The sequence below is a fragment of the Erinaceus europaeus genome, chromosome 1, assembly GCF_950295315.1.
Source record: "Erinaceus europaeus chromosome 1, mEriEur2.1, whole genome shotgun sequence".
Lineage (NCBI taxonomy): Eukaryota > Metazoa > Chordata > Mammalia > Eulipotyphla > Erinaceidae > Erinaceus > Erinaceus europaeus.
In genome coordinates this window covers 87,946,309-87,971,692 of record NC_080162.1, presented here as the reverse complement: position 1 = coordinate 87,971,692, position 25,384 = coordinate 87,946,309, and the positions used below count along the sequence as shown (strand labels likewise).

At 44.8% G+C, this 25,384-nt stretch overlaps 1 protein-coding gene across 2 annotated transcripts in view; it reads right to left on the bottom strand.

Annotated features, from left to right (window-relative positions):
* The window catches only part of MYBL2 (MYB proto-oncogene like 2), a 50,069-nt gene that overhangs the window by 10,794 nt on the left and 13,891 nt on the right, over positions 1-25,384 (bottom strand). For both annotated transcript variants that reach the window (XM_060190391.1, XM_060190395.1), the window contains exons 2-8: positions 25,061-25,154; positions 20,688-20,759; positions 19,859-19,951; positions 19,409-19,629; positions 8,993-9,155; positions 5,550-5,837; positions 3,524-3,931 (exon numbers count right to left, since the gene is read on the bottom strand). In XM_060190391.1, coding sequence (XP_060046374.1) covers positions 3,524-3,931; positions 5,550-5,837; positions 8,993-9,155; positions 19,409-19,629; positions 19,859-19,951; positions 20,688-20,759; positions 25,061-25,154 — 1,339 coding nt within the window. The remainder of the gene's footprint in view (positions 1-3,523; positions 3,932-5,549; positions 5,838-8,992; positions 9,156-19,408; positions 19,630-19,858; positions 19,952-20,687; positions 20,760-25,060; positions 25,155-25,384) is intronic.

The following is a 25,384-nucleotide window of genomic DNA, read 5'->3' as shown; positions in this document are numbered from 1 at the left end:
GCAAGTGGTGAAGCAGGGCTGCTGGTGTCTCTGTCTCTCACCCTATCTCCCCCATCCCTCTTGATTTCTGGCTGTGTCTATCCAATCCATAAATAAGGATAAAGAAAGAATCTCTTGATACTTTAAAAAAACTTTCACTTTTAATAAAAAAGAGATAATGAACATAAAATGAGATCATGTGGGTGAGCCCTCATCCAATGACCCATTGTCTTTAGAATATTAAAAAATGGGGAGTCAGGCAGTAGCGCAGCGGGTTAAGCACAGGTGGCGCAAAGCACAAGGACCAGCGTTAAGGATCCCAGTTAGAGCCCCCGGCTCCCCACCTGTAGGGGAGTGGCTTCAAAGGTGGTGAAGCAGATCTGCAGGTGTCTTTCTCTCCCCTTCTTGTCTTCCCCTCCTCTCTCCATTTCACTCTGTCCTATCCAACAACAAACAACATCAATAACAACAATAATAACCACAAGGCTATAAGGGCAACAAGAGGGGGGGAAAATGGCCTCCAGGAGCAGTGGATTCATTGTGTAGGCACTGAGCCCCAGCAATAACCCTGGAGGCAAAAAAAAAAAAAGAATATTAAAAAATGAAAAGACTGGGGCTGCATGGTTGGGGGAGGGGGTGGCACAGAGGATAAAGCATTGAACTCTCAAGCATGAGGTCCCGAGTTTGATCCCCAGCAGCACATGTACCAGAGTGATGTCTGGGTCTTTCTTTCTCCTATCTTTCTCACTAATAAATAAAATCTTAAAAAAAGAAAAAAAGAAAAGAAAAAGTGCTGGGGCCGGGTGATATGCACCTGGTTAAGCTCTCACCTCAGAGTGTGCAAGGACCCAGGTTCAAGCCCCCAGTTCCCACCTGCAGGGGGAAGCTTCACAAGTGGTAAAGCAGGGCTGTAGGTCTCTCTCTCCCTCCCTATTTCTCCCATCCCTCTCAATTTCTAGCTGTCTCTATCCAATAAATAAAGATAATAAAAAAAAATGTTTTAATAAATTCCTAAAAAAAAAATTTTAAGTGCTTAAGAAAGAGACCGGAGCTGGGTGGTGGTGCATTGAGTTGAGCACACAGATTACCATGCATAAAGACGCCAGTTCAAGCCTGTTCCCCACCTGTAGGGGGGAAGCTTCATGAGAGGTAAAGCAGTGTGACAGGTTATCTCCCTTGGTACCCATCACCCCTTCTCTCAATTTCTGTCTCTATCCAGAATAAATTGAAGGAGGAAAAAAAAGAATAGAAGCTGAGAGAGACAGATTGTAGCAGCCATGGTGGATTGGTTAATGAGCTGGAATTGAATAATGAAGAGATTGTTAAGAGAGGAGATAAGTAAGCCCTTAGGACACAAGACACATGGAAGGAAGACCAAGATAGCAGGTGGGAAGGAGACACCCAGGGGCAGGGTGTCCATCCAGCCCTCACTTTATCTGGGATTCCTGGCCTCCAGCACTGTGAGGGAGCAGAGGAGTTTGGGCAGTTTAAAGGCCCCTTAAGGTCCCTTGCTAAGGCAACCATGAATGACCGCAAGGGGTTCCCTCTAGAGCACCTCCAGTCACCCCAACATTCAGACCTGGCCTCCATGTCTCTAAGCCTCCTGAAATGGGTCACTGGGAGGGAGCAGACCCAGTGGGACCTGAAACCTCTACTCTCCCTGCATCTGTCTGGGGTCGTGGAGTTTCTAGAACTGAGCGTCTGCTCAACCCCTGAATGCATCTTCCTTCCCACAGTTGTATCACGCCTCCTCCCCCTATCCCCAACCCCCTTCCTCCCCCACCCCACCTGTCACTCCTAGCTCAGCCCAAGAGCTTCCCAGACTTGAAGACCCTCCTAAAATTTGTGAAAAGAAGATGACAGCCCCCAACTCCTCCCAGGCACTCCCACTGTAAGCTGTAAGGTACACAGACAGTTACAGGAGACAGCACCAAGAACACAATAAGCCCTTAGCAAGTGAGGAATTGCTATCAGCATAGTTGTTACTTGCCATAAAACATTCCTTTATCATTTATCCTTCCTTTTTCTTCTTTTTTATAATGCAGCTCAGAGCCTGGCATATGTCAATACCTCCCTCAGATCAATTTTCTATTCTCATTTTTTAAAGGTTTTTATGGATTTTTAAAAATATTTTTATTTATTTATCCCCTTTTGTTGCCCTTGTTTTTTTTATTGTTGTAGTAATTATTTATGTCATCATTGTTGGATAGGACAGAGAGAAATGGAGAGAGGAGGGGAAGACAGAGAGGGGGAGAGAAAGATAGACACCCGCAGACCTGCTTCACCTCCTGTGAAGCGACTGCCCTGCAGGTGGGGAGCCGGGGCTCAAACCGGGATCCTTACGCAGGTCCTTTGTGCCACATGCGCTTAACCCGCTGCGCCACCGCACGACTCCCTTTTTTTTTTTTTTTTAACCAGAGCACTGTTCAGCTCTGGCTTATGGTGGTGCAGGGGATTGAACCTGGGACTTTGGCGCCTCAGGCATGAGAGTCTGTTTGCATACCATTATGCTATCTACCCTCCGCCCTCTCATTTTTTTAAATAAGAAAAAGGGAGAGGGAGAGAGGGAGAAGACCTCAGCGCTGCCTGCTCGCTCCATGGAGTTCCCCTGCTGCCATCCATGTCCCATGTGATGCTGGGGATGCTGGGGTTCAGGGCCCAGGGTCTCACACCCAGCAAAGCATGTGCTCTACTGGCCAATCTGGTATAAAGTGAAATAGGTGATTCAAAAATATATACAACTTGTTAAATTGCCAGCAGGTTATCACTGGGGCTTGTTGCCAGCACTACAAATCTACCGCTCCTGGCGGCCATTTTTTCCCTTTCTTTTCTTTCTTTCTTTTTTCCTTTCTGATACTTGATAGGGCAGAGAGAAATTGAGAAGGAAGGTGAGATAGAAAGGGAGAGGGAAAAGTAAACACCTGCAGACCTGCTTTGCCATTCATAAAGCATCTTCTCTGCAGTTGGAGACCAGGTCCTTTTACATGATAATATGTACGCTTAATTGGGTGGGCCACTGCCTGGTCACTCCTCCCACCCCTTTTTTTTTGTGAAGCCCACAATTTTCTTTATTCAGAGAGACAGAGACAGAGGTCACAGCACCAGTACCAGCACTTTCCTCAATGTCCTAGCTCTTTCCACACAGTGCCAAAGCAAGACATGTGCCCTATTTAGTGAATTATCACTCTGGGCCCAGCAAACTGATTCTGTTCATAAACAGAGCCACTTCCCTTTCTGGTCAGCTATTACCTATGACTTCTTGGTCTAAGCATCGCCTCTTTCTCATGCAGAGAGCACTGTAATAAGCCTCTTCTTCCTCCATCCACTTAGCTATCACATGGGCTTCCATCTTATTTTAATTAACTGCACTTTCTCCCACAGCATAAGCTTCAGGAGGGCAGGTGCAGAGCCTGGTTTTGCTCACTGTCCTGTCCCAGCACCTGGCACACAGAAGACACTCAGCGCCCATGTGTGCCAGCTGCTTGGTGGGCACTGGGAACGTGTGAAGCCAGAGCCACGGAGGTGTGGCCTGTGGCCCACACACCTGGGAAGGAGAGAAGGGCAGGGTCTTGACGGGGGTGCTCTTGGGCGTCAGGCTGTTGCAGGAGTCCAGGAAGGATAGGCTGGCGCTGTTCTCTGTGACAGGCGACAGGGCAACCCGCCTCTTTTTCTGTCGCTTCAGCACTGAGGGTGGCGTGCCAATGCCTGACCCAACTTCAGTGCTGGGAGAGATGGGGATGAGCTCTCCCCGGCTGCTCCGGCTGAGGTCCGAGATAGTGTGGCCATCAAGGCGGTACTCAGTCACGCTGGGCACAGCGGCGGCAGGCTGGCGGCCAGGTGGGCACAGCTGCTGAGTCAGTGGTGGCTGCACCGGGCTGCTGGTGATGCTGCCGTCCACAGAGGTGTCCTCAGGAAGGTCAAATTTGCTCAGGTCACACCACGCATCAGGGTCCTGAGGGGGGTCAGAGATGACATTCATGGTCGTGTGGTGGCACATCTAGTAGAGCACAAGTTACTGTGCACTAGGACCCGGGTTCAAGTACATGGCACCCCCCTGCAGGGGAGGGAAGCTTCATGAGCTGTGAAGCAATACTACAGGTAACTCACTTTGTCTAGCTCCCCTCCCACCTTTCAATTTCTCTTGGTCTCTATCCAGAATTAAAAGGGGAAAAAAAGGAAGAAAGGAAGGAAGGAGGGAGGGAGGGAGGAAGGAAGGGAGGGATGTATTGCATCAAAGTAAAGGACTCTGGCGGGGGGTGGGGGCAGTGTTCAGGTCCTGGAACATGATGTCAGAGAAGGACCTAGTGGGGAATTAGATTGTTATGTGGAAAACTAAGAAATGTTACATATGTACCAGCTACTCAGTTTTACTGTTGACTGTAAACCATTAATCCCCCCAATAAGGAGGAAGGAAGGAAGGAAGGAAGGAAGGAAGGAAGGAAGGAAGGAAGGAAGGAAGGGAAAAAGAAATAATAAATAAGTAACTGCTTTCAAAATATCAGTTGGTACAACAGTTTTGCTAAGGAAAGATATTTGCATATGGCTGTTTGTTGTGTTTTTAAAACTATTTCATATACTTTTTTAAGTGTTTATTTATTTGAATAGAGACAGAAAAATTGAGATGGGAGAGGAAGGTAGAGAGGAAAAGAGAGACACCTGCAGACCTGGTTCATCACGCCGTGCAGGTAGGGCCAGGGACTTGAACCTAAGTCCTTGTGCACTGTAACGTGCATACTCTACCAGGTGCTCCATGGCCCTACCACTTTCATATATATTTCTAAGACATACAGAAAAACATGCAGCCGAGAAGGTAGCACAGTGGCTAAAGTTTTGGACTCAAAAGCATGAGGTCCTGAGTTTGATCCAATAAACGAAGAAAATTTAAAAATTTATAAAAAATAAATCTAGAAATCAATCCCATTCACTATAGGAACAAAAACAATAAAATATCTAGGGATAAGCCTAACAAAAGAAGTGAAAGACTTACATACTGAAAATTATGAGTCACTATTCAAGGAAACAGACACAAAGAAGTGGAAAGATATTCTATGTTCATGGGTTAGAAGAATTAACATCATTAAATTGAATTTACTACCCAGAGCCATATACAAATTTAATGCAATCCCATCAAGGTCCCATCCAAATTTTAGAATAGAACAAAAGCGACAAATGTTTATCTGGAACAAAAAATTACCCAGAATTACCAAAACAATCTTAAGAAAGAAAAGGTGAGACCCAGAGTTAGAGGATCTGAGCTAATGTCCCCCCCACCCCCCCAAAGACTACACATCCAAGCTCTTATTGAATGAGACAAGAGACACACACAGGACAATTGCAGCCTCGAAGCTTACTCACTGTGTGACCTGAGGTATGTGGCTTGGCCTTTCTGAGCCTGTCTCACTCACCTGCAATGCACAGGATGCGTGTGGAAGGGGCAGCAAGCCCAGAGCCTGGCAATTAATAGCTGTCCAGTAAAAGGTGTCACTATTCTTAGTGAGGAGAGAAACCCATGGATGTACATGTGGGGTTACTCCCACTGCACCCTACTGCAAAGGCTGAACCAACATTACCGACTCAATCAGATCCAAGGCTTCAGACAGGCTGGACTCCACGGCAGGGATGAGGAGGTTGGCAGCCTCTACCACCCATCTGTAGGGCAGGCTGGTTTCTGGGGGGGAGCAATCCTCATCCTCCTGCTTAGGGAAGTCCTCCATGGGCTCAGGCGTCCGCACTTCATCCAGGTCTGCAGAGAGAGGCTCCTTCTCCTGAGAAATGGTGGCTGGTGTGGCCTCTTCTTCACTGCTCTCCTCCTCCTTCATGACAGGGAGCATTGAGGGCCAGCTGGTCATGAGACTTCCCTGGGGGACACAAAGCCAGTGATTATGGAGTTATTGTTAAGAGATACATATTCAGGGTGAGGAGATAGCATAGTGGTTATGCAAAGAGACTCTTATGCCTGAGGCTTCAAGGTCTCAGGTTCAATCCCCTGCACCACCATAAACCAGAGCTGAACAGTGCTGTGGTTAAAAATAATAATAATAGGGGGTCGGGCAGTAACGCTGCGGGTTAAGCGCATGTGGCATAAAGCACAGGGACCAGCGTGAGGATCCTGGTTCGAGCCCCCGGCTCCCCACCTGTAAGGGAGTCAATTCACAGGCGGTGAAGCAGGTCTACAGGTGTCTGTCTTTCTCTCCCCCTGTCTCCCCTCTCTCCATTTCTCTCTGTCCTATCCAACAACGAATGACATCAACAACAACAATAATAACCACAACAAGGCTACAACAAGGGCAACAAAGGGGGGGGGGGTGGTCTCCAGGAGCAGTGGATTCATGGTGCAGGCACTAAGTCCTAGCAATAACCCTGGAGGCAAAAATAATAATAATAATAAATAAAATAGATATATATTCTAGCATTTAAAAAAAAAATCTATCAATAAGGAAACAACTTGAAGCATCTCACTTTTCCAGAATAAAAGCTTTCAAATGCCTTAAAATAGTGGGTTTTCTTCCTCCAATTCTTTGTTGAGTTGAAGTATGATGAACCCCAAGCCATGGGGAAAGCTGCCTCAGCCTTTTTCCCCCTGAACATTCTTCCTCCTGTGATGTTCTATCTCATGAAATAAAACAAATAAATCTCTAAAAGTCTTGCTTAAACCCAAGGTCATCTAGATTTTCTCTGATTAAAAAAATAATAATAAGGATGTGGTCCAGGAGTTGACGCAGTAGGTAAGGCTTTGGACTTTCAAGCAAGAGGTCCCAAGTTCAATACCCGGCAGCACATGTACCAGAGTGATGTCTGGTTCTTTCTCTCCTATCATTTCTCATGAGTAAGTAAATAAAACTTTTTAAAAAAATAAACAACTTGAAATGATAGTTATTTTATGAAATAACTGGCCACAGGACCATCAAAATAACTCAGGTGAACCCGTAAGCTTACTTTGCCATATGCACAACCCAGGTTAGCTATGAGCCCAGTACCCACAGCACTAGAGGAAGGTTTGGTGCTGTTTTTCCTGTCTCTATCTCTCTAGAAAAAAGGGGAGAGAGGTGGAGGAACAGAGCAGGGAAGACTCAACTTCAACCAAAAACAAAAAAACTGAACTTAAACCAAAAATGTAATGCTGTCAAAGAAACTAAATGTATTTCAGATAAAAATGGATAAAAGAGACAGGACAACAAAAACAATGTCTAATGCTAGGTTAGATTATATGCAAGAGGCTAAAAAAAAATTAAATTAAATTTTTAAAAAATGTAGACGGGAGGGAGCCGGGCAGTAGCACAGCGGGTTAAGCACAGGTGGCGCTAAGCACAAGGACCAGCATGAGGACCCCGGTTCGAGCCCCTGGCTCCCCACCTGCAGGGGAGTCGCTTCACAGGCGGTGAAGCAGGTCTGCAGGTGTCTGTCTTTCTCTCCTCTCTCCATTTCTCTCTGTCCTATCCAACAACGACGACATCAACCACAACAACAATAAAAAGATAAAAAAACAAGGGCAACACAAGGGAAGCTAAATAAATTAAAAAAAAAAAAATGTAGACGGGAGTCGGGCGGTAGCACAGTAGGTTAAGAGCATGTGGCGCAAAGCGCAAGGACCAGCATGAGGATCCGGGTTCAAGCCCCCAACTCCCCACCCGCAGGGTGTCGCTTCACAGGCAGTGAAACAGGTCTGCAGGTGTTTGTCAACGCCCATGTTCAGTGGGGAAGCAATTACAGAAGCCAGACCTTCCACCTTCTACAACCCACAATGACCCTGGGTCCATGCTCCCAGAGGGATAGAGACTGGGAAAGCTATCAGGGGAGGGGATGGGATATGGAGATTGGGTGGTGGGAATTGTGTGGAGTTGTACCCCTCCTACCCTATGGTTTTGTTAATTTATCCTTTCTTAAATAATAATAAAAAAAATTATTATAGCTAAAAAAAAAAAAAGGAAAAAAAAAAGAAATTGACAGAAAGGGAAAGAGAAGAAAAAGAGCACTTGTAACACTGGTTTGCCATTTGCGAAGCTTCCCTCCCACAGGTGGGGACTGGGGGCATAACCCCAGGACCTTTGCACATGGCAACATGTGTGTGTGCTACTAGGTGCAACACCCAATGCCTCAAGAAAATTCTTCACGACAGTATTCTCCCAGCAGAATCTTAGAAAAAAGCCTAACATATCGACCTGAGAGACTTCAGACAATCTTAAAAACGACACACAATTAATGGAAAGTGAATATGAGCTCTGAATCCAATGTGTCGTTTTTTCTGGATGACCAAGAACAAGCCCTGTGGCCGTGAGTCTGTTTCCTGGCCTATAAGTGAAGACACTAAGTTATTTTATTTTATTTTATTTTACTTTATTTTATTTTTGCCTCCTGGGTTATTGCTGGGGCTCGATGCCACCACTATGAATCCACTGGTCCTGGAGGCCATTTTCCCCCCTTTTTTTATCATTGTCATTATTATTGTTGTCACTGCTATCGTTGTTGTTGGATAGGACAGAGAGAAATGGAGAGAGATGGGGAAGACAGAGGAGGGGAGAGATAGACACCTGCAGACCTGCTTCGCTGCTTGTGCAGCGAACCCCTGCAGGTGGGAAGCTGGGGGCTCAAACCGGGATCCTTATGCTGGTCCTTGTGCTTTGCACCATTTGTGCTTATCCCGCTGCACTACCGCCCAGCCCCCAGACACTAAGATTTTTCATGCAGGGATGTTACTACACTTATCAGCAAAGATCTAGAAAGTAGTGATCAGTATCACTGTCAGATGAACAGCATGGAAATGGCTAATGAAGATGGTAGCGCAGTGGGTTAAGCACACATGGCGCAAAGTGCAGGAACTTGAGTAAGGAAATGGTTAATGAAACGAATTAAGGGCAAAAAGGAGTAAGAACAGGTTCAAGAAGCCAACCACGAATGTGGTGTTTGTAATGTCCCAGCACATGCTTTTTTTTTTTTTTCTTCAAGATTTTATTTATTAACACAGTAAGAGGGAGGGCGAGAGAAAACCAGGACATCACTCCAGCTGTGCTCTCACCTGGCCCTCTGGGGGATGGGCACTTTGGGAGTTGTCCTTGTCCTCCAGCTCCAGTAGAAAATACACGGGGGGCTTGCAGTCCTTGGCCTCATTCAGGAAGCCTCCTGTGTCCACCTTTCTTTTGATGGTGGAGTTCCAGTGATTCTTCACAGCATTGTCTGTCCTGCAGGGACAAATGGACACCTCCCTGAGCTCAGCTCCCGGTGCTGTCACAAAGGGTTCAGTGTGATAATCTCTAACCTTTCCTGGGTCTAAGGTGAAGACTCATGTCCCCAGTCCTCAAAGATTTACAGATCATTCCCATTCACCTCTGCAAAATAAGCAGAGGGCTTCCCTTGAACTATTTTCCTAGCCTATCCTTCACCCCCCACTTTTTGTTTTTAATATTTCTTTCCTTTTTTTTTTAATCTTTTTTTTCCCCTTTTGTTGCCCTTGTTGTTTTATCGTTGTTATGGCTATTATTATTGTTATTGATGTCATTGTTGTTGGAAAGGACAGAGACCTATGGAGAGAGGAGGGGAAGATAGAGAGGGGGAGAGAAAGACAGACACCTGCAGACATCCTTCACTGCCTGTGAAGCGACTCCCCTGCAGGTGGGGAGCTGGGGTCTTGAACTGGGATCCTTATGCCAGTCCTGTGCTTTGCACCACCTGCACTTAACCCACTGCGCTACCTACCGCCCAACTCCCACAGAGGGGCATTTTATGAGTGGTGAAGCAGGTCTGTAGGTGTCTCTCTCCTCTCTCAATTTCTCTTGTCCTACCATATAGAGTAGAAAAAAAAAAAAAAGGAGGGGGAGGCTAGGAAAATAATTTAAGTGGCAGAGCTCAGGACTTACATGGCTGAGGTTCCCGCTTTAACCCCTGGCACTGCATGTACTAAAGCAGTGTGTCCTCTCTCTCTCTCTCTGAAACTCTGTTGTCATATGAAATAAATTTAAAAATAAAAGATATTCATAAAAACAACCCTATAAATCAACCTTCCCTCAATAAAGTGATTCTGAGGTTGAAAATAAATCTTGAAAAACCTGTTTTAAGAACCAGAAGGTGTACAGCGGACAAAATGTTGAACTCTCAAGCATGAGATCCCAACTTCAATTTCCATATCAAATATGGTAGTGATACTCTGGTTCTCTCTCATTAATAAAAATATCTTTTAAAAAAGTGGAGGGGGGGTAGGAGATGATGGTGGCACACCTGGTAATGCACATGTTCCAGTGCTCAAGGACCAGATTCAAGTCCCTAGTCCTCAACATAGAGGGGGAAAACTTCACAGGTGGTAAAGCAATGCTATAGGTATCTCTCCTTTACTTCCTCCTTCCCTATCAATCTGTCTCTATCAAATAAACAAATAAATGTCAGAGAGATATCATAGTGGTTATGCAAAAGGCTTTCATGCCTAAGGTTCTGAATTCCCAAATTCAATTCCCAGCAACACCATAAGCCAGACCTGAGCAGTGATCGGATGGATGGATGGATGGATGAATGGATGGATGGATGAGGAAGGGAGGGGCCAGGTGGTGGTACACCTGGCTGAGCGCACATACTATAATGTTCAAGGACCCAGGTTCAAGCCATTAGTCCCCACATGCAGGGAGGGAGGCTTCACAAGTGACAAAACAGAGCTGCAGATATCTGTCTCTCTCCCTCTCATATATCCCTCTCCCCTCTCAATTTCTATCTCTATCCAAAATAAATACAAAGAGAGAAAGAAAGAAGGAAGGAAGGAAGGAAGGATGGATGGATGGATGGATGGATGGATGGATGGATGGATAGAAGGAAGGAATGCAACCAAGCAGGCAGGCAGGCAGGCAGGCAGGCAGGCATAGAAGAGGTGCAGATTAGCACAGTGGTAGGGCAGGGCAGAGCCAGAGTAGCACAGGAGTCTGTTACATAGAACACAAGGCAGAACCCAAGTGCTGGTAGTGTCATCCTATTGCAGCACACAGGAGTACAGTGCTGTTGGTATGCTTCTAGATTCTGTTTGTGAAGCCTTCTGTTTTTTATTATCACATTGGGTTCGCTTGTGTTGCTTGCTGAGTACTGTTTCCACGTCCACTGTTGGCTGGGCACCCTCCTGCCTCCGGGATATTGGTTTGGTCTCCTCCCCCCTCCCCCCCTCCCTGCCTCTGGGACATTTGGTTTAGTCATCTCTTCTTCCTTCTCCCCGCCCCCTATCATACAGTTTTTCCTTTGTTCCTGACTCTTCCACCAGAGGAGAGAGATGGAGGACAGAATTGGGTTGTGATTAGATTAGATTAGTTTGTTGAACCGCATCCCTGCTCAGTCATGAGTATCTGGTCGTCTCTGTCTCCTGCCCACGAAGCCAGCCTGGCCAAAACGACACAGTGCAACTACTGCAGTGATACAGGTTCAGGGCACAGGAGTACATAGAACTATAGCAGCAGGAACAACTAGATGCCACCAAGCTAGAGAACCTGGAAGAAATGGACGATTTCCTAGATACCTACCAACTTCCAAAATTAAGAGGAAGTAGATAACATGAACAGGCCCACCACAGCTAATGAAATTGAAACAGTTATCAAAAATCCAAAAATAGCATGTACAAACTATTGTACTTACTGTTGAATGTAAAACATTAATTCCCCCAAAAAAATAAAAAAAGAAAAAGGAAAACAAGATGAGAAAAAAAAAATCCAAAAATAAAAGTCCTGGACCAGATGGTTTTACAAATGAATTCTACAAAACCTTCAAAGAAAAACTAATACCTCTACTTTTAAAAGTCTTCCAGAAGATTGAAGACACTGGAATACTCCCTGCCAGCTTCTATGAAGCCAACATCACTCTGATACCAAAAGCAGACAGGGACACAGCCAAAAAAGAAAACTACAGACGAGTATCTCTGATGAACATAGATGCGAAAATATTGAAGAAAATTCTAGCCAACCAGATACAGCAGCATATTAAAAAGATTGTTCATCATGACCAAGTGGGGTTTATCCCAGGCATGCAAGGTTGGTTTAATATACGTAAATCAAACAACGTGATCCACCACATCAACAAAAGCAAGACCAAAAACCACATGGTCATATCAATAGATGCAGAGAAAGCCTTTGACAAAATACAACAACCCTTTATGATCAAAACACTACAAAAAATGGGAATAGATGGAAAATTCCTGAAGATAGTGGAGTCTATATATAGCAAACCTACAGCCAACATCATACTTAATGGCAAAAAACTGGAAGCATTTCCCCTCAGATCAGGTACTACACAGGGCTGCCCACTATCACCATTACTATTCAACATAGTGTTGGAAGTTCTTGCCATAGCAATCAGGCAGGAGCAAGGAATTAAAGGCATACAGATAAAAAAATAAATAAATAAATAATAAATAAAAGCATACAGACTGGAAGAGAAAAAGCCAAACTCGCCCTATTTACAGATGACATAATAGTATACATAGAAAAACCTAAGGAATCCAGCAAGAAGCTTTTTGGAAATCATCAGGCAATACAGTAAGGTGTCAGACTACAAAATTAACATTCAAAAGTCTGTGGCATTACTCTATGCAAACACTAAGCTAGAAGAAATCCAGAAATCTATTCTTTTTACTATAGCAGCAAAAACAATAAAATATCTTGGAGTAAACCTAACCAAAGAAGTGAAAGACTTGGATACTGAAAATTATGAGTCACTACTCGAGGAAATTGAAAAAGACACAAAGAAGTGGAAAGATATTCCATGTTCATGGGTTGGAAGAATTAACATCATCAAAATGAATATACTACCCAGAGCCATCTACAGATTTAATGCTATCCCCATGAAGATCCCAAGCACATTTTTTAGGAGAATAGAAAAAATGCTACAAATGTTTATCTGGAACCAGAAAAAACCTAGAATTACCAAAACAATCTTGAGAAAAAGAGCAGAACCGGAGGCAATACATTTCCAGATCACAAATTGTACTATAAGGCCATTGTCATCAAAACTGCTTGTTACTGGAACATGAATAGACATACTGACCAGTGGAATAGAACTGAGAGCCCAGGGGGGTCAGGCAGTGGGTTAAGCGCATGTGGCGCAAAGCGCAAGGACCAGCGTAAGGATCCCGGTTCGAGACCCCGGCTCCCCACCTGCAGGGGAGTCGCTTCACAAGCGGTGAAGCAGGTCTGCAGGTGTCTATCTTTCTCTTCCCCTCTCTGTCTTCCCCTCCTCTCTCCATTTCTCTCTGTCCTATCCAACAACGAACAACATCAACAGTGGCAATAATAATAACCACAGCGAGGCTACAACAACAAGGGCAACAAAAGGGGGGAAAAATGGCCTCCAGGAGCAGTGGATTCATGGTGCAGGCACCGAGCCCAGCAATAACCAAGGGAGAAAAAAAAAAAAAAAAAAAAGAACTGAGAGCCCAGAAGTAAGCCCCCACACCTACGGACATCTAATCTTTGACAAAGGTGCCCAGACTATTAAATGGGGAAAGCAGAGTCTCTTCAACAAATAGTGTTGGAAACAATGGGTTGAAACATGTAAAAGAATGAAACTGAACCACTATATTTCACCAGATACAAAAGTAAATTCCAAGTGGATCAAGGACTTGGATGTTAAACTAGAAACTATCAGATACTTAGAGGAAAATATTGCCAAAACTCTTTTCCGCATAAATTTTAAAGACATCTTCAATGAAATGAATCCAATTACAAAGAAGACTAAGGCAAGTATAAACCTATGGGACTACATTAAATTAAAAAGCTTCTGCACAGCTAAAGAAACTACTACCCAAACCAAGAGACCCCTCACAGAATGGGAGAAAGATCTTTACATGCCACACATCAGATAAGAGGCTAATAACCAGAATATATAAAGAACTTGCAAATCTCAACAACAAGACAACAAATAAATATCCCCATCCAAAAATGGGGGGGGACATAGACAGAATATTCACCACAGAATAGATCCAAAAGGCTCAGAAACACATGAAAAAATGCTCCAAGTCTCTGATTGTCAGAGAAATGCAAATAAAGACAACATTGAGATACCACTTCCCTCCTGTGAGAATGTCATACATCAGAAAAGGTAACAGCAGCAAGTGCTGGAGAGGGTGTGGGGTCAAAGGAACCCTCCTACATTGCTGGTGGGAATGTCAATTGGTCCAGCCTCTGTGGAGAACAGTCTGGAGAACTCTCAGAAGGCTAGAAATGGACCTACCCTATGATCCTGCAATTCCTCTCCTGGGGATATATCCTAAGGAACCCAACACACCCATTCAAAAAGATCTGTGTACACATATGTTCTTGGCAGCACAATTTGTAATAGCCAAAACCTGGAAGCAACCCAGGTGTCCAACAATAGATGAGTGGCTGAGCAAGTTGTGGTATTTATACACAGTGGAATACTACTCAGCTATAAAAAATGGTGACTTCACTGTTTTCAGCTGATCTTAGATGGAGCTTGAAAAGATCATGTTGAGTGAAATAAGTCAGAAAGAGAAGGATGACTATGGGATGATCTCACTCTCAGGCAGAAGTTGAAAAACAAGATCAGAAAAGAAAACACAAGTAGGGGGTCGGGCAGTGGCGCAGTGGGTTAAGCGCATGTGGCGCAGAGCGCAGGGACCAGCACGGGGATCCCGGTTTGAGCCCCTGGTTCCCCACCTGCAGGAGAGTCACTTCACAGGCGGTGAAGCAGGTCTGCAGGTGTCTATCTTTCTCTCCCCCTCTATGTCTTCCCCAACTCTCTCCATTTCTCTCTGTCCTATCCAACAATGAACAACATCAACAATGGCGATGATGATGACCACAATGAGGCTACAACAACAAGAGCAACAAAAGGGGGAAAGGGATGGCCTCCAGGAGTGGTGGATTCATGGTGCAGGCACCGAGCCCAGCAATAACCCTGGAGGGAAAAAAAAGGAAAAAAAAAAAAAAAGAAAAAGAAAGAAAACACAAGTAGAACTGGAACTGGAACTGGCGTATTGCACCAAAGTAAAAGACTCTGGGGTGGGTGGGTGGGGAGAATACAGATCCAAGAAGGATGACAGAGGACCTAGTGGGGGTTGGTTTTTTTTTAAAGATTTTATTTATTTATAAATAAAATGATAGCAGAGAGAGAGAGAGAGAGAGAAAGAACCAGACATCACTTGTGGTATATATACACAATGGAATACTACTCAGCTGTAAAAAATGGTGACTTCACCATTTTCAGCCAATCTTGGATGGACCTTGAAAAAATCATGTTGGTTGAGTGAAATAAGTCAGAAACAGGAGGATGAATATGGGATGATCTCACTCTCAGGTATAAGTTGAAAAACAAGATCAGAAGAGAAAACACAAGTAGAACCTGAAATGGAATTGGTGTATTGCACCAAAGTAAAAGACTCTGGGGTGGGTGGGTGGGGAGAATACAGGTCCATGAAGGATGATAAATGACATAGTGGGGGTTGTATTGTTAAATGGGAAACTGGGGGATGTTATGCATGTACAAACTATTATATTTACTGTTGAATGTAAAACATTAATTCCCCAATAAAAAAATAAAAAAAAAGAACCAGACATCACTGTTGTACATGTGCTGCCGGGTATTGAACTTGGGACCTCATGCTTGAGAATCCAAAGCCTTATCTACTGCGCCACCTCCCAGACTACGGGGGTTGTATTGTTATATGGAAAACTGAGAAATGTTATGCATATACGAACTATTGTATTTACTGTTGAATGTAAAACATTAATTCCCCAATAAAGAAATTAAAAAAAAAAAAAAAAAGGAAGAAAGACAACACTTGAAGTGCCATGGCGTTGGGGGGGGGGGGGGGAATAGCAACAGGGAGTCGGGTGGTAGCTCAGCAGGTTAAACGCATATGATGCAAAGCGCAAGGACTGGCATAAGGATCCCAGTTTAAGGCCCCAGCTCCCCACCTGCAGGGGAGTCGTTTCACAAGTGGTGAAGCAGGTCTGCAGGTGTCTTTCTCCCACCTGTCTTCCCCTTCTCTCTCCATTTCTCTCTGTCCTATCCAACAGCGATGACATCAATAATAACAATAGTAGCTACAAAATAAAACAAGGGCAACAAAAGGGAAAATAAATATTTTTTTAAATTAAGTCTTTTTTTTTTTTTAGAACTATAGTAGCACCAACATGCTGAGGACACTGCCGGTTCTTCTCTATTTGGGGCTCCTGGCAGAGGGCTTTTTCCCTAAACTGTGAGCAAGGAATAGCAATATAAGCAACCAGTCTAAGATAAGGATGTATATCTGAGCAATTCTCCTGTCAAAACATGACCCTGAGCAGGCAGGTGACCGGGGCGGGGGATGCCAATAGGGCTTGGCTGAGTCTCTACACAGGCAGTGAAGCCAACCCTCAGCTGTTGTGAGTGTGGCTGTCAGCAGCTTACACCTGACTTTATCTGGGGACCAGCCCCGGGCAGATGTCATAGAAGACGGCCAAGGGCTACTCAAACCACAAGCACAGGGGTTTCTCCATATCAAGAGAACTCTGGAATGGGGGAGATAGCACAGTAGTTATGTAAGACTTTCATGCCTGAGACTCTGAAGTCCCAGGTTCAATCCTCTATACCACAAGCCAGAGCTGAACAGTGCTTTGATAGAAAGTAAAAAAAAAAAAAAAGGGAGGGAGGAGGAAGGAAAGAAAGAAAAAAGAGGAGAGGAAGGATAGATGGAAGGACTCTACTATGTGAACCCATAGTCACACTCATTCAACACACATGCACACACATAGAATGTATCAGGATAGGACCCAGGTGACAGTGCACCAGGTTGAGAGCGTTATGTCAAAGTGTACAAGGACCCAGGTTCAAAGCCCCACTTCCCACCACCTGTGGTGTATGTGTGTGTGTGTGTGGGGGGGGAGCCATTCTTCCCCCTTCAGGTGAGATCCTTTCTTCAAATAAATCTGATGGACCTGACCCTCTGTGTCACAGGTCCTGATTCCAGAGAAACTGTACTGACCCCCAAATCCTTCCTCCCCTATGCCCAAAATCAGAATGTAGGGTGTCCCCAAACTATATATATAACATGCCTTGTTCATTTGTTCACATACATTTATAAAGCCCCAGTTACATGCCAGGCATAACACTAGGCCCCGAGGACACATCAGAAAATAAGGCAGGTGTTATGTCAAATCATCAAGGCCATAACATTGCTCAGGAGGCCAATGTGGGCACTGGAAGGTGGTCAGAGAGTGACCACAATCTAGAAGCTCAGAGAAAATTCCTCTGTGGCACCATACTGTCACCGAGGGCTGAGGACAGCAGGGTATTGGCTGCACGGTGGGCAAGAGGCAGAGGGTGTTCCAGGACCACAGAACCCATTGTGTCAGATAAACCAAAAAGGGAACAAAGCAGAGACAGGGTAAACTTTAGAGACAGAGGGACCTGGAGGTAAGGCCAGCGGCATCCAGTGACCCAAGCAGGTTACATGGGGAAAGAGGTCTGAGTCATCACCCCATCTTCAGATAATATGCTCCGATTTGAGTTTGACAGGCTTCAGGGGAAATACACCATCTGGTATTTTATTTCCTCTCTCTCCCAGAACCACACTATCATGACAAAAAAATTAACTATTAAAAATCATAGGGGGACTGGGCAGTAGCACAGTGATAAGAGGTACAAGGATCTCAGTTTGAGCCACCAGCTCCCCACCTATGGGGAGGGTGGAGGGACTTCACAAGCGGTGAAGCAGGTCTGCAGATGTCTATCTTTCTCTCCCCATCTTCCCCTCCTCTCTCAATTTCTCTCTGTCCTATCCAACAACAACAGCAAAGACAACCGCAACAGCAGTAATGGAAAAAGATGGCCACCAGGAGCAGTAGATTCATGGTGCAGGCACCAAGCCTCAGTGATAACCCTGGAGACAAAGAAAAAAGAACAAAAAAGGTCCATCTGCCAGGCTCAGGCAAAAACTAGTAAAGTCATGGGCCCCTTGGAATATACCTAAAATAGACCTATAAGCTAATTCCAAAATAGAGACCCCAAATCTTCATCTGAAATATTCTTGCCTTTAAGTTCATGATTAGTCAACAATTTGTTTCGCCTTATATGTTAACTCTTTTTTACAGCCACCAGGTTCCAGACGCTACCATGATGCCATCCAGCCTTATCTGGGCAGACAATCCCACCAATGTGTCCTGGAGCCCCACCTCCCCAGGTCCCTGCCCTACTAAGGAAAGAGAAAGGCAGGCTGGGAATACGGATCGACCTGTCAACACCCATGTTCAGCGGGGAAGCAATTACAGAAGCCAGACCTTGCACCTTCTGCAACCCATAATAACCCTGGGCCCATACTCCCAGGGGGTTAAAGAATAGGAAAACAGAGTTGGGCTGTAGCGCAGCAGCTAAGCACAGGTGGCACAAAGCACAAGGATGGGCGTAAGCATCCCGGTTCAAGCCTCCAACTTCCCACCTGCAGGGAGTTGATTCACAGGCGGTGAAGCAGGTCTGCAGGTGTCTATCTTTCTCTCCTCGTCTTCCCCATCTCTCTCCATTTCTATGTCCTATCCAACAATGAAGACATCAATAACAATAACAAGTACAATAATAAAAAATAATAATAAGGGCAACAAAAAGGGAAAATGAATATTAAAAAAAAAAAAAAAAAAAGAATAAGAAAACTATCATGGTCCGGGAGGTGGCGCAGTGGATAAAGCATTGGACTCTCAAACCTGAGGTCCAGAGTTCAATCCCCGACAGCACATGTGCCAGAGTGATGTCTGGCTCTTTCTTACTCTATCTTTCCCATTAATAAATAAAATATGTTAAAAAAAAAAAAAGGGGGGGGGGGAGTCGGGCTGTAGTGCAGCGGGTTAAGCGCACAAGGCGTGAAGTACAAAGTTCTGTGGAAGGATCCTAGTTTGAACCCCCGGCTCTCCACCTACAGGGGAGTCGCTTCATAGGCAGTAGAGCAGGTCTGAAGGTGTCTTTCTCTCCTCTCTGTCTTCCACTCCTCTCTCCATTTCTCTCTCTGTCCTATCCAACAACAATGACATTAATAACAATAATAACTACAACAATAAAACAAGGACAACAAAAAGGAATAAATAAGTAAATATTTAAAAAAATTTTTTAACAAAAGAATAGGAACGTTATCAGGGGAGGGGATGGCATGCGGAGTTCTGGTGGTGAGAAGTGTGTGGAACTGTACCCCTCTTATCCTATAGTCTTGTCAGTGTTTCCATTTTACAAATAAAAATTTTTTTTAAATCATAAAGGAAAAGGCTGGGAAGACAGCATAATGTTTCTGCAAAAGGATTTTGATGCCAGAGGCTCTGAGGTCCCAGATCCAACCCCCGGCACCACCAGAAGCCAAAATTGAGCAGTGCTCTGGTAAAAAGTTAAAGAAAAAAAAAATCACAAGGGTGGAGAGATAGGCCTGTGGATGCTCTCAGCTCCCAGGGTGATGACCCCACCCACCACACCCCTGAGCCCCACCATGGCGGCTCACCTCCCTGGCAGCATCTTGGCAATCTCTGCCCAGCGGTTGCCCAGCACCTTGTGGGCCTCACAGATGATGCGGTCCTCCTCCTCGGTCCAGCAGGACTTCTTCACCTCAGGATTAAGGTGGTTGTGCCAGCGCTCACGGCACTGCTTCCCCAGCCGGCCTTTCAAGTGCTTGGCAATCAGCGTCCACTGCTTTGTGCCATACTTCTTGACCAATTCAATGACCTGGGGTCGGGGGGAGCTACCCTGAGGCCAGTGCGATTTGCCAGGCCTCACCTCCCCCACTGAAGCTTTACCCGACTCAACCTCCCTGAGTCTAAGATGCAAACTGGCCAGCAGGATGGTTCACACCCAACTTACATGCCTTTTACCAACACCCAAGGCAGCTTCCCCATTCCTTGCTTTGCTGGGGCAAGTGAAAGCCAGACAGAGGCACTGTGCCAGCAGCGCTCACCTTTTGGTCTTCCTCTTTGGTCCATGGCCCCTTGACAAGGTCTGGATTCAAGACCCTCAGCCATCGATATTGGCATTGCTGGTCAGTGCGGTTCTGGGGGAGAAGAGGGATCTGTGAGAATGTCTGAGACAGTGGTTACTGGTTGACCACTGAGCTCTGGGAACTAAGGCCTGAGGCTCAACCCTCCTCAGATGGGGTTTGTCTGCTTTTGCCCACTCACTGCACACTCCCCCGTGCTGGAACACAGGTCTCAGAGAAGCCACTTCCTGTCCCCCTAACACAAGGAGACACCACTGCGCCTTTAAACCCCCAGGAGAGTACGTGGAGCCTCTTAGGGATCCTTACTTGTGTCTGGGCTTCTTACTTTTCTCCAGGCTTCAGATAACAAGACAGAGGGAGAGGGGGAGATGAGGAATGGAGCGGAAGGGTTGGTGACTTGGTCCCTGAGCTGCCTGAGTGACCCAGGTGGCAGCTCCTGTCATCACCAGGAGGTTCTGTGTGCTGGGGATGATGGCAGCAGCATTCTGCACTGGCCTCACAGTAGAGTCCACTCAAGTATCATTTCCTCAAAGCTCCAGTCTCACTGCTGAGAAATAAGCAGCAGCGTGTCCCTGATGGACAAGGAGAAATGCAAATAAGCTGCTGAACACTCACTACCAGGTAGGTCACAGAGCCAGAAGACCATGACGCATGCTGAGGCCGGGATGTGGAGATATGAGTGTGTCTTCAATGCCAGTCTGGGAAGGAAGGGCTCTGCCCTGCCTAGGAAGATTTTTTTGCCCCAGAACCCTGGCTGCTTGGGGACAGGAACACAGAGGGACACACTCACAGGGAAGTGGCTGGCCAGGAACTTCCAGTCTTGCTGTCCAAACTGCCTCACCAGGGTCCTCAGCTGTTCGTCCTGTCAGAAAGATGGGACTCAGTTCAAACCCATGAGGCTCATGAGGGAGCATGTGCTTCCTCACCAAAAGGAAAAGCCCACCCATTCATTCAATTAGACCTGAGGTCTAGAGGGAGGTGGGCACCAAAAGGCTCCCACAGAGAAATGAAAAGCCACCTTAGCCAGTGAAATAGCTCACTTGGATAGTGTGCTGCTTTGTCATGTGCACAACCTTGGTTCGAGCCCAGCCCCCACAGCACTGAAGAAAGTTTCAGTGCTGTGATGTCTCGGTTTCTCTCCAACAAAGAAAAAGAAATGGAAAGCCACCCATGTTGGGCATGATGGAGAGGCAGATGGTGACCAACTATGCAGGAAGACAACGGGACAAAGATGAAGGAGTTTAGTGCAGTCAGTATGCAGGAAGCAGGTGAGAGAGAAGTGCAAGATGATTCTGGAGGGGATGTCAGAGACCACACCACAGGCATGACTAACCTGATCTCTAGGACATGCAAAAACCACCAGTGCATTTAACAGTGGGTGGTCATGGTCCGTTGTGCTTGTTGTGAGATTCGCTTTGACAGCTACAGGAAATGGGACTGTGAGAGGGGCAGAATGGAAGGGAGGAGGAGGCCATTACAAGCACCCAGACCAGAGACGATATTTGAGCACTGAAGTCTGGAAAACAGGCAGAATCAAAGGCAGCAGTGTGAAGCAAACAGTACATGTTAAATACTGTCCTGAAAACAAACGACTGTTGATGCAACATAGACTCTCAATAGCATTTTCAAGCCAGACACAGACAAGTAAATGATGCCCCTGTATCATGTATATGAAACTGGAGAAAAAGTAAACAAAAATGTAGTCTGAGGTCACCCCTGGAGGGAGGGGGGGAGAGAGGGACAAGCAGCCATGGAGAGCAAGGGGTGATTTGGGATGTGAAAGAATTTTACAGAGCAATGATGCTGGTCATTTCATGGTAATCTATCACTGAACTACTTTCAATGGTGGCAACTGACTGTATGGAAAATATTCCTCAATCAAATTCTTTTCTTTTTTCTTAATTTAATGAGAACTATTTAATATGTGCCATTCACACAATGGATTATAGAATCTTAAAACAGAAGGCAAGTAAGGCCCACTTGTATGTATTTTAATAATCTTGCCTGAATGCTGCATTTCCAGATTCTTATGCATGAAACATTCCCTAACCGCTTTCAGATAATGATAACCTCTCCTAAAGGAGGCATCTCAGCAATTATAAGCACTTCTTCTGTGCAGAGAGGCAGTAGGGATCAGCAGTGAGCAGACAGATACTGCCAGCAGCTCCAATGAGCAGAGAACACCCACAGGCCTGTGTAAGTGTCTTATCTCTGCCACTCAGCATGGGAGCTGTGGGTGGGTGGGGGACAGTGGACACAAGCTCTAGTATGCTCTTGTAAGCCCACAAGAGCCAGAACCAACTCTGGTTCACTGAGAAGCAGTTTGATTCCGACTCCTCTGAAGAAACATTTTATAACTGAAGAGTAAGAGTGTTTTACTACTCACATAATAGTAAGAGAGAGAGAGGGAGCCAGGCGGTAGCACAGCTGGCACAAAGTGCAAGGACTGGTATAAGGATCCCGATTCAAGCCCCTGGCTCCCCTCCTGTAGAGGGGTCGCTTCATAGGTGGTGAAGTAGGTCTGCAGGTGTTTATCTTTCTCTCCCCCTCTGTCTTCCCCTCCTTTCTCCATTTCTCTTTGTCCTCTCTAACAACAACATCAATAACAATAATAAATACAACAACAATGAAAAACAACCAAGGCAACAAAAGGGAAAATATTTTTAAAAAATTGAAAAAAGAAAGAGAGAGACCTATACATATCCAAAGATAAGAACAGTCGGGATCTAAAATGTATAACCAATTAAGAAAAAGATCTAACCGTGTCTGTAAAAATAAACAAAAACTATACCAAATCTATACCCAACTACTGTCCCTTCAGAAATTCAAGCCTAGGAGGTGGAGAGAGAGCATAATGGTTATGCAAAAGAGACTTATGCTTGGGGCTCTGAGGTCAGAGGCTCAATTTCTAGCACTCCCATAAATCAGAGCTGAGCAGTGCTCTGGTCTAGGTCTGTTTATCTATCTCTGTCTCTCACCTTCCCTTTTTTACCCTCCATCTGTTTCTCATTAAAATAAATAAATAGGGAGTCGGGTGGTAGTGCAGGTGGTGCAAAGAACAAGGACTGGTGTTAGGATCATGGTTCGAGCCCCCAGCTCCCTACCTACAGGGGAGTCACTTAGCAAGCAGTGAAGCAGGTCTGCAGGTGTCTTCCTCTCCTCTCTCCATTTCTCTCTGTCCTATCCAACAACAACATCAATAACAACAACAATAACTACAACAATAAAACAAGGGCAACAAAAAGGGAATAAATAAATATTTTTTTAAATTAATAAAATATTTTTTAAAAAAATTAGAACCTAATCCTTAAAAAAGACTTATGAAAAACATTCACAGCAGTCTACTCACAATAGCTAGAAACTAGAAATAGCCCAAATGCCCATTAAAATGTCAGAACAGAATACCCATTCAGCAATAAAAATAATTTGTTGAGTCTTTAAATGAAGGTAGACAATTTTTTTAACATGGTGCCATTTGTCATGATGAATGTAACTTCATTATTTGATGAAGATGGAAGTTATTATAGTGATGCAATAATAAAGACAATACTAACAGTAACAGGAAAAAAAAAGAAGAAAAAAGAAGAAGAAAAATTTGGCCAGGGAAATAGTTCAACTGGTAGAGCACTAGATCTGAGTGCCCAAAGCTCCCAACTTGATCCTTGACAGAACAAGTACTAGAGTGGTGGTCTTTGTCATTTATGTCTCATGTGATATTCTCTCTCATATGTAATACATGAAGTTAATTTTAAAAAAATATTTATTTTCTCTTGTTGTCCTTGTTTTTTTATTGTTGTAGTTATTATTGTTGTTGTCATTGTTGGATAGGACAGAGAGAAATGGAGAGAGGAGGGGAAGACAGAGAGGGGAGAGAAAGAGAGACACCTGCAGACCTGCTTCACCATTTGTGAAGCAACTCCTCTGCAGGTGGTGAGCCGGGGGCTCGAACCGCTGTCCTAATGCTAGTTCTTGCACTTTGCGCCACCTGTGCTTAACACACAGCACTACCACCCAACTCCCGAAGTCAATCTTAAAAAAGGAAAAAAAAAATACCAAGTTACTGAATTATACAATATTATGCTGAGGAAAAAGCTCAGATATAAAAATGTGCAGCTGATTTTATTTGTAGGATATTCAAGAATAAGCAAAGCAAATCAGAGACACTGGCTCAGCCACTGCCTGGCTCCAGAAAAATGAACCACAAAGGAAACAAAGTGTGAGAGATAAGTAGGTTAGTGCTTGTGTGTGTAGCTCCACACATTTCTGAAAACTCTTTGAACTGTTCAATCTAAAAAGGGCTGGGGAGACAGCAAAATGGTTATGCAAAAAACATTTTCAGGACTGAAGCACCAAAGGTCCCAGGTTCAGTCCCCAACCACCAAAAGTCAGAGCTGAGCAATGCTCTTGAAAAAAAAAAAAAAAAAAGGTAAAACTGACTGCATATTAGTTATATTTTCATATAGCTGGTTAAATAAAAAAAAAATCAATTCAAATCTAATGTCACAAGATTCAATATGATTAATTTTATGAAAATAATAAAAAAAAAAACAGAAGTAGCAGAACAGTTGTGCAAAATGACTTCCAAGGGGCTGGGTGGTGGTGCACCTGGTTGAGCGCAATGTACATGGACCCAGATTTGAGCCCCTTCCCCCTACCAGCAGGGGGAAAGCTTCACAAGTGGTGAGGCAGTGCTCTAGATGTCTGTCTCTCACCCTCTCTATCACCCCCCTTCCCTCTCGATTTCTGGTTATCTCTATCCAATAAATAAAGATAATAAAAAAAATTTTATTAAATTTAAATAAAGACTTGCATGCCTGAGGTTCCAAAGTCACAAGTTCAATCACCATATGCCAGAGCTGAACAGTGTTCTGGTCTCTTTCCCACTCCTGTATCTATCTTTCTCTCTTTTAAGATTATTGATTGATAAGTAAATAAATAAATAAATAATCAATAGCTGGCCTTAAAATCTAAGAGACATCTCTTCATGCCTGAGAGTCAATATTGAATCCCCAGGAATGCTCTGAAAAGAGACACTAGGAAAATTAGAGGACCCATTTGCTTCTTTCCATGGCTTCTCTCTGCTCCGGTCTGCATTATCAAACACATATCAGACTTCATTCCTGGTCCAGCCCCTATCCACCCCAACCCCCTCCGTGTTCTCACCTCCTCATGGGTCCATTTCACCTTGCACTTGCTATCCCTCTGTTCAGGCACATCTGAGTCTGTGTCCTGGTAGTGCAGCTCATCCAGCTCCTCACTGTGGGGGAAAGCAAGCAAAAGGTAAGTGGAGGACAGGGGCCAGGCAGTATAAGGATCCAGGTTCAAGACCCCACTCCCCACCTTCAGGGTGACGTTTTCATGAGTGGTGTAGCAGTGCTTCTTTCCCTATTTCCTCCTAAACTTCTCTGTCTCTATCCAAAGTAAATTAAGATAAAAGGAAAATAGGGGCTAGGCAGTGGCACACCTGGTTGAGTGCCCAAGTTACCA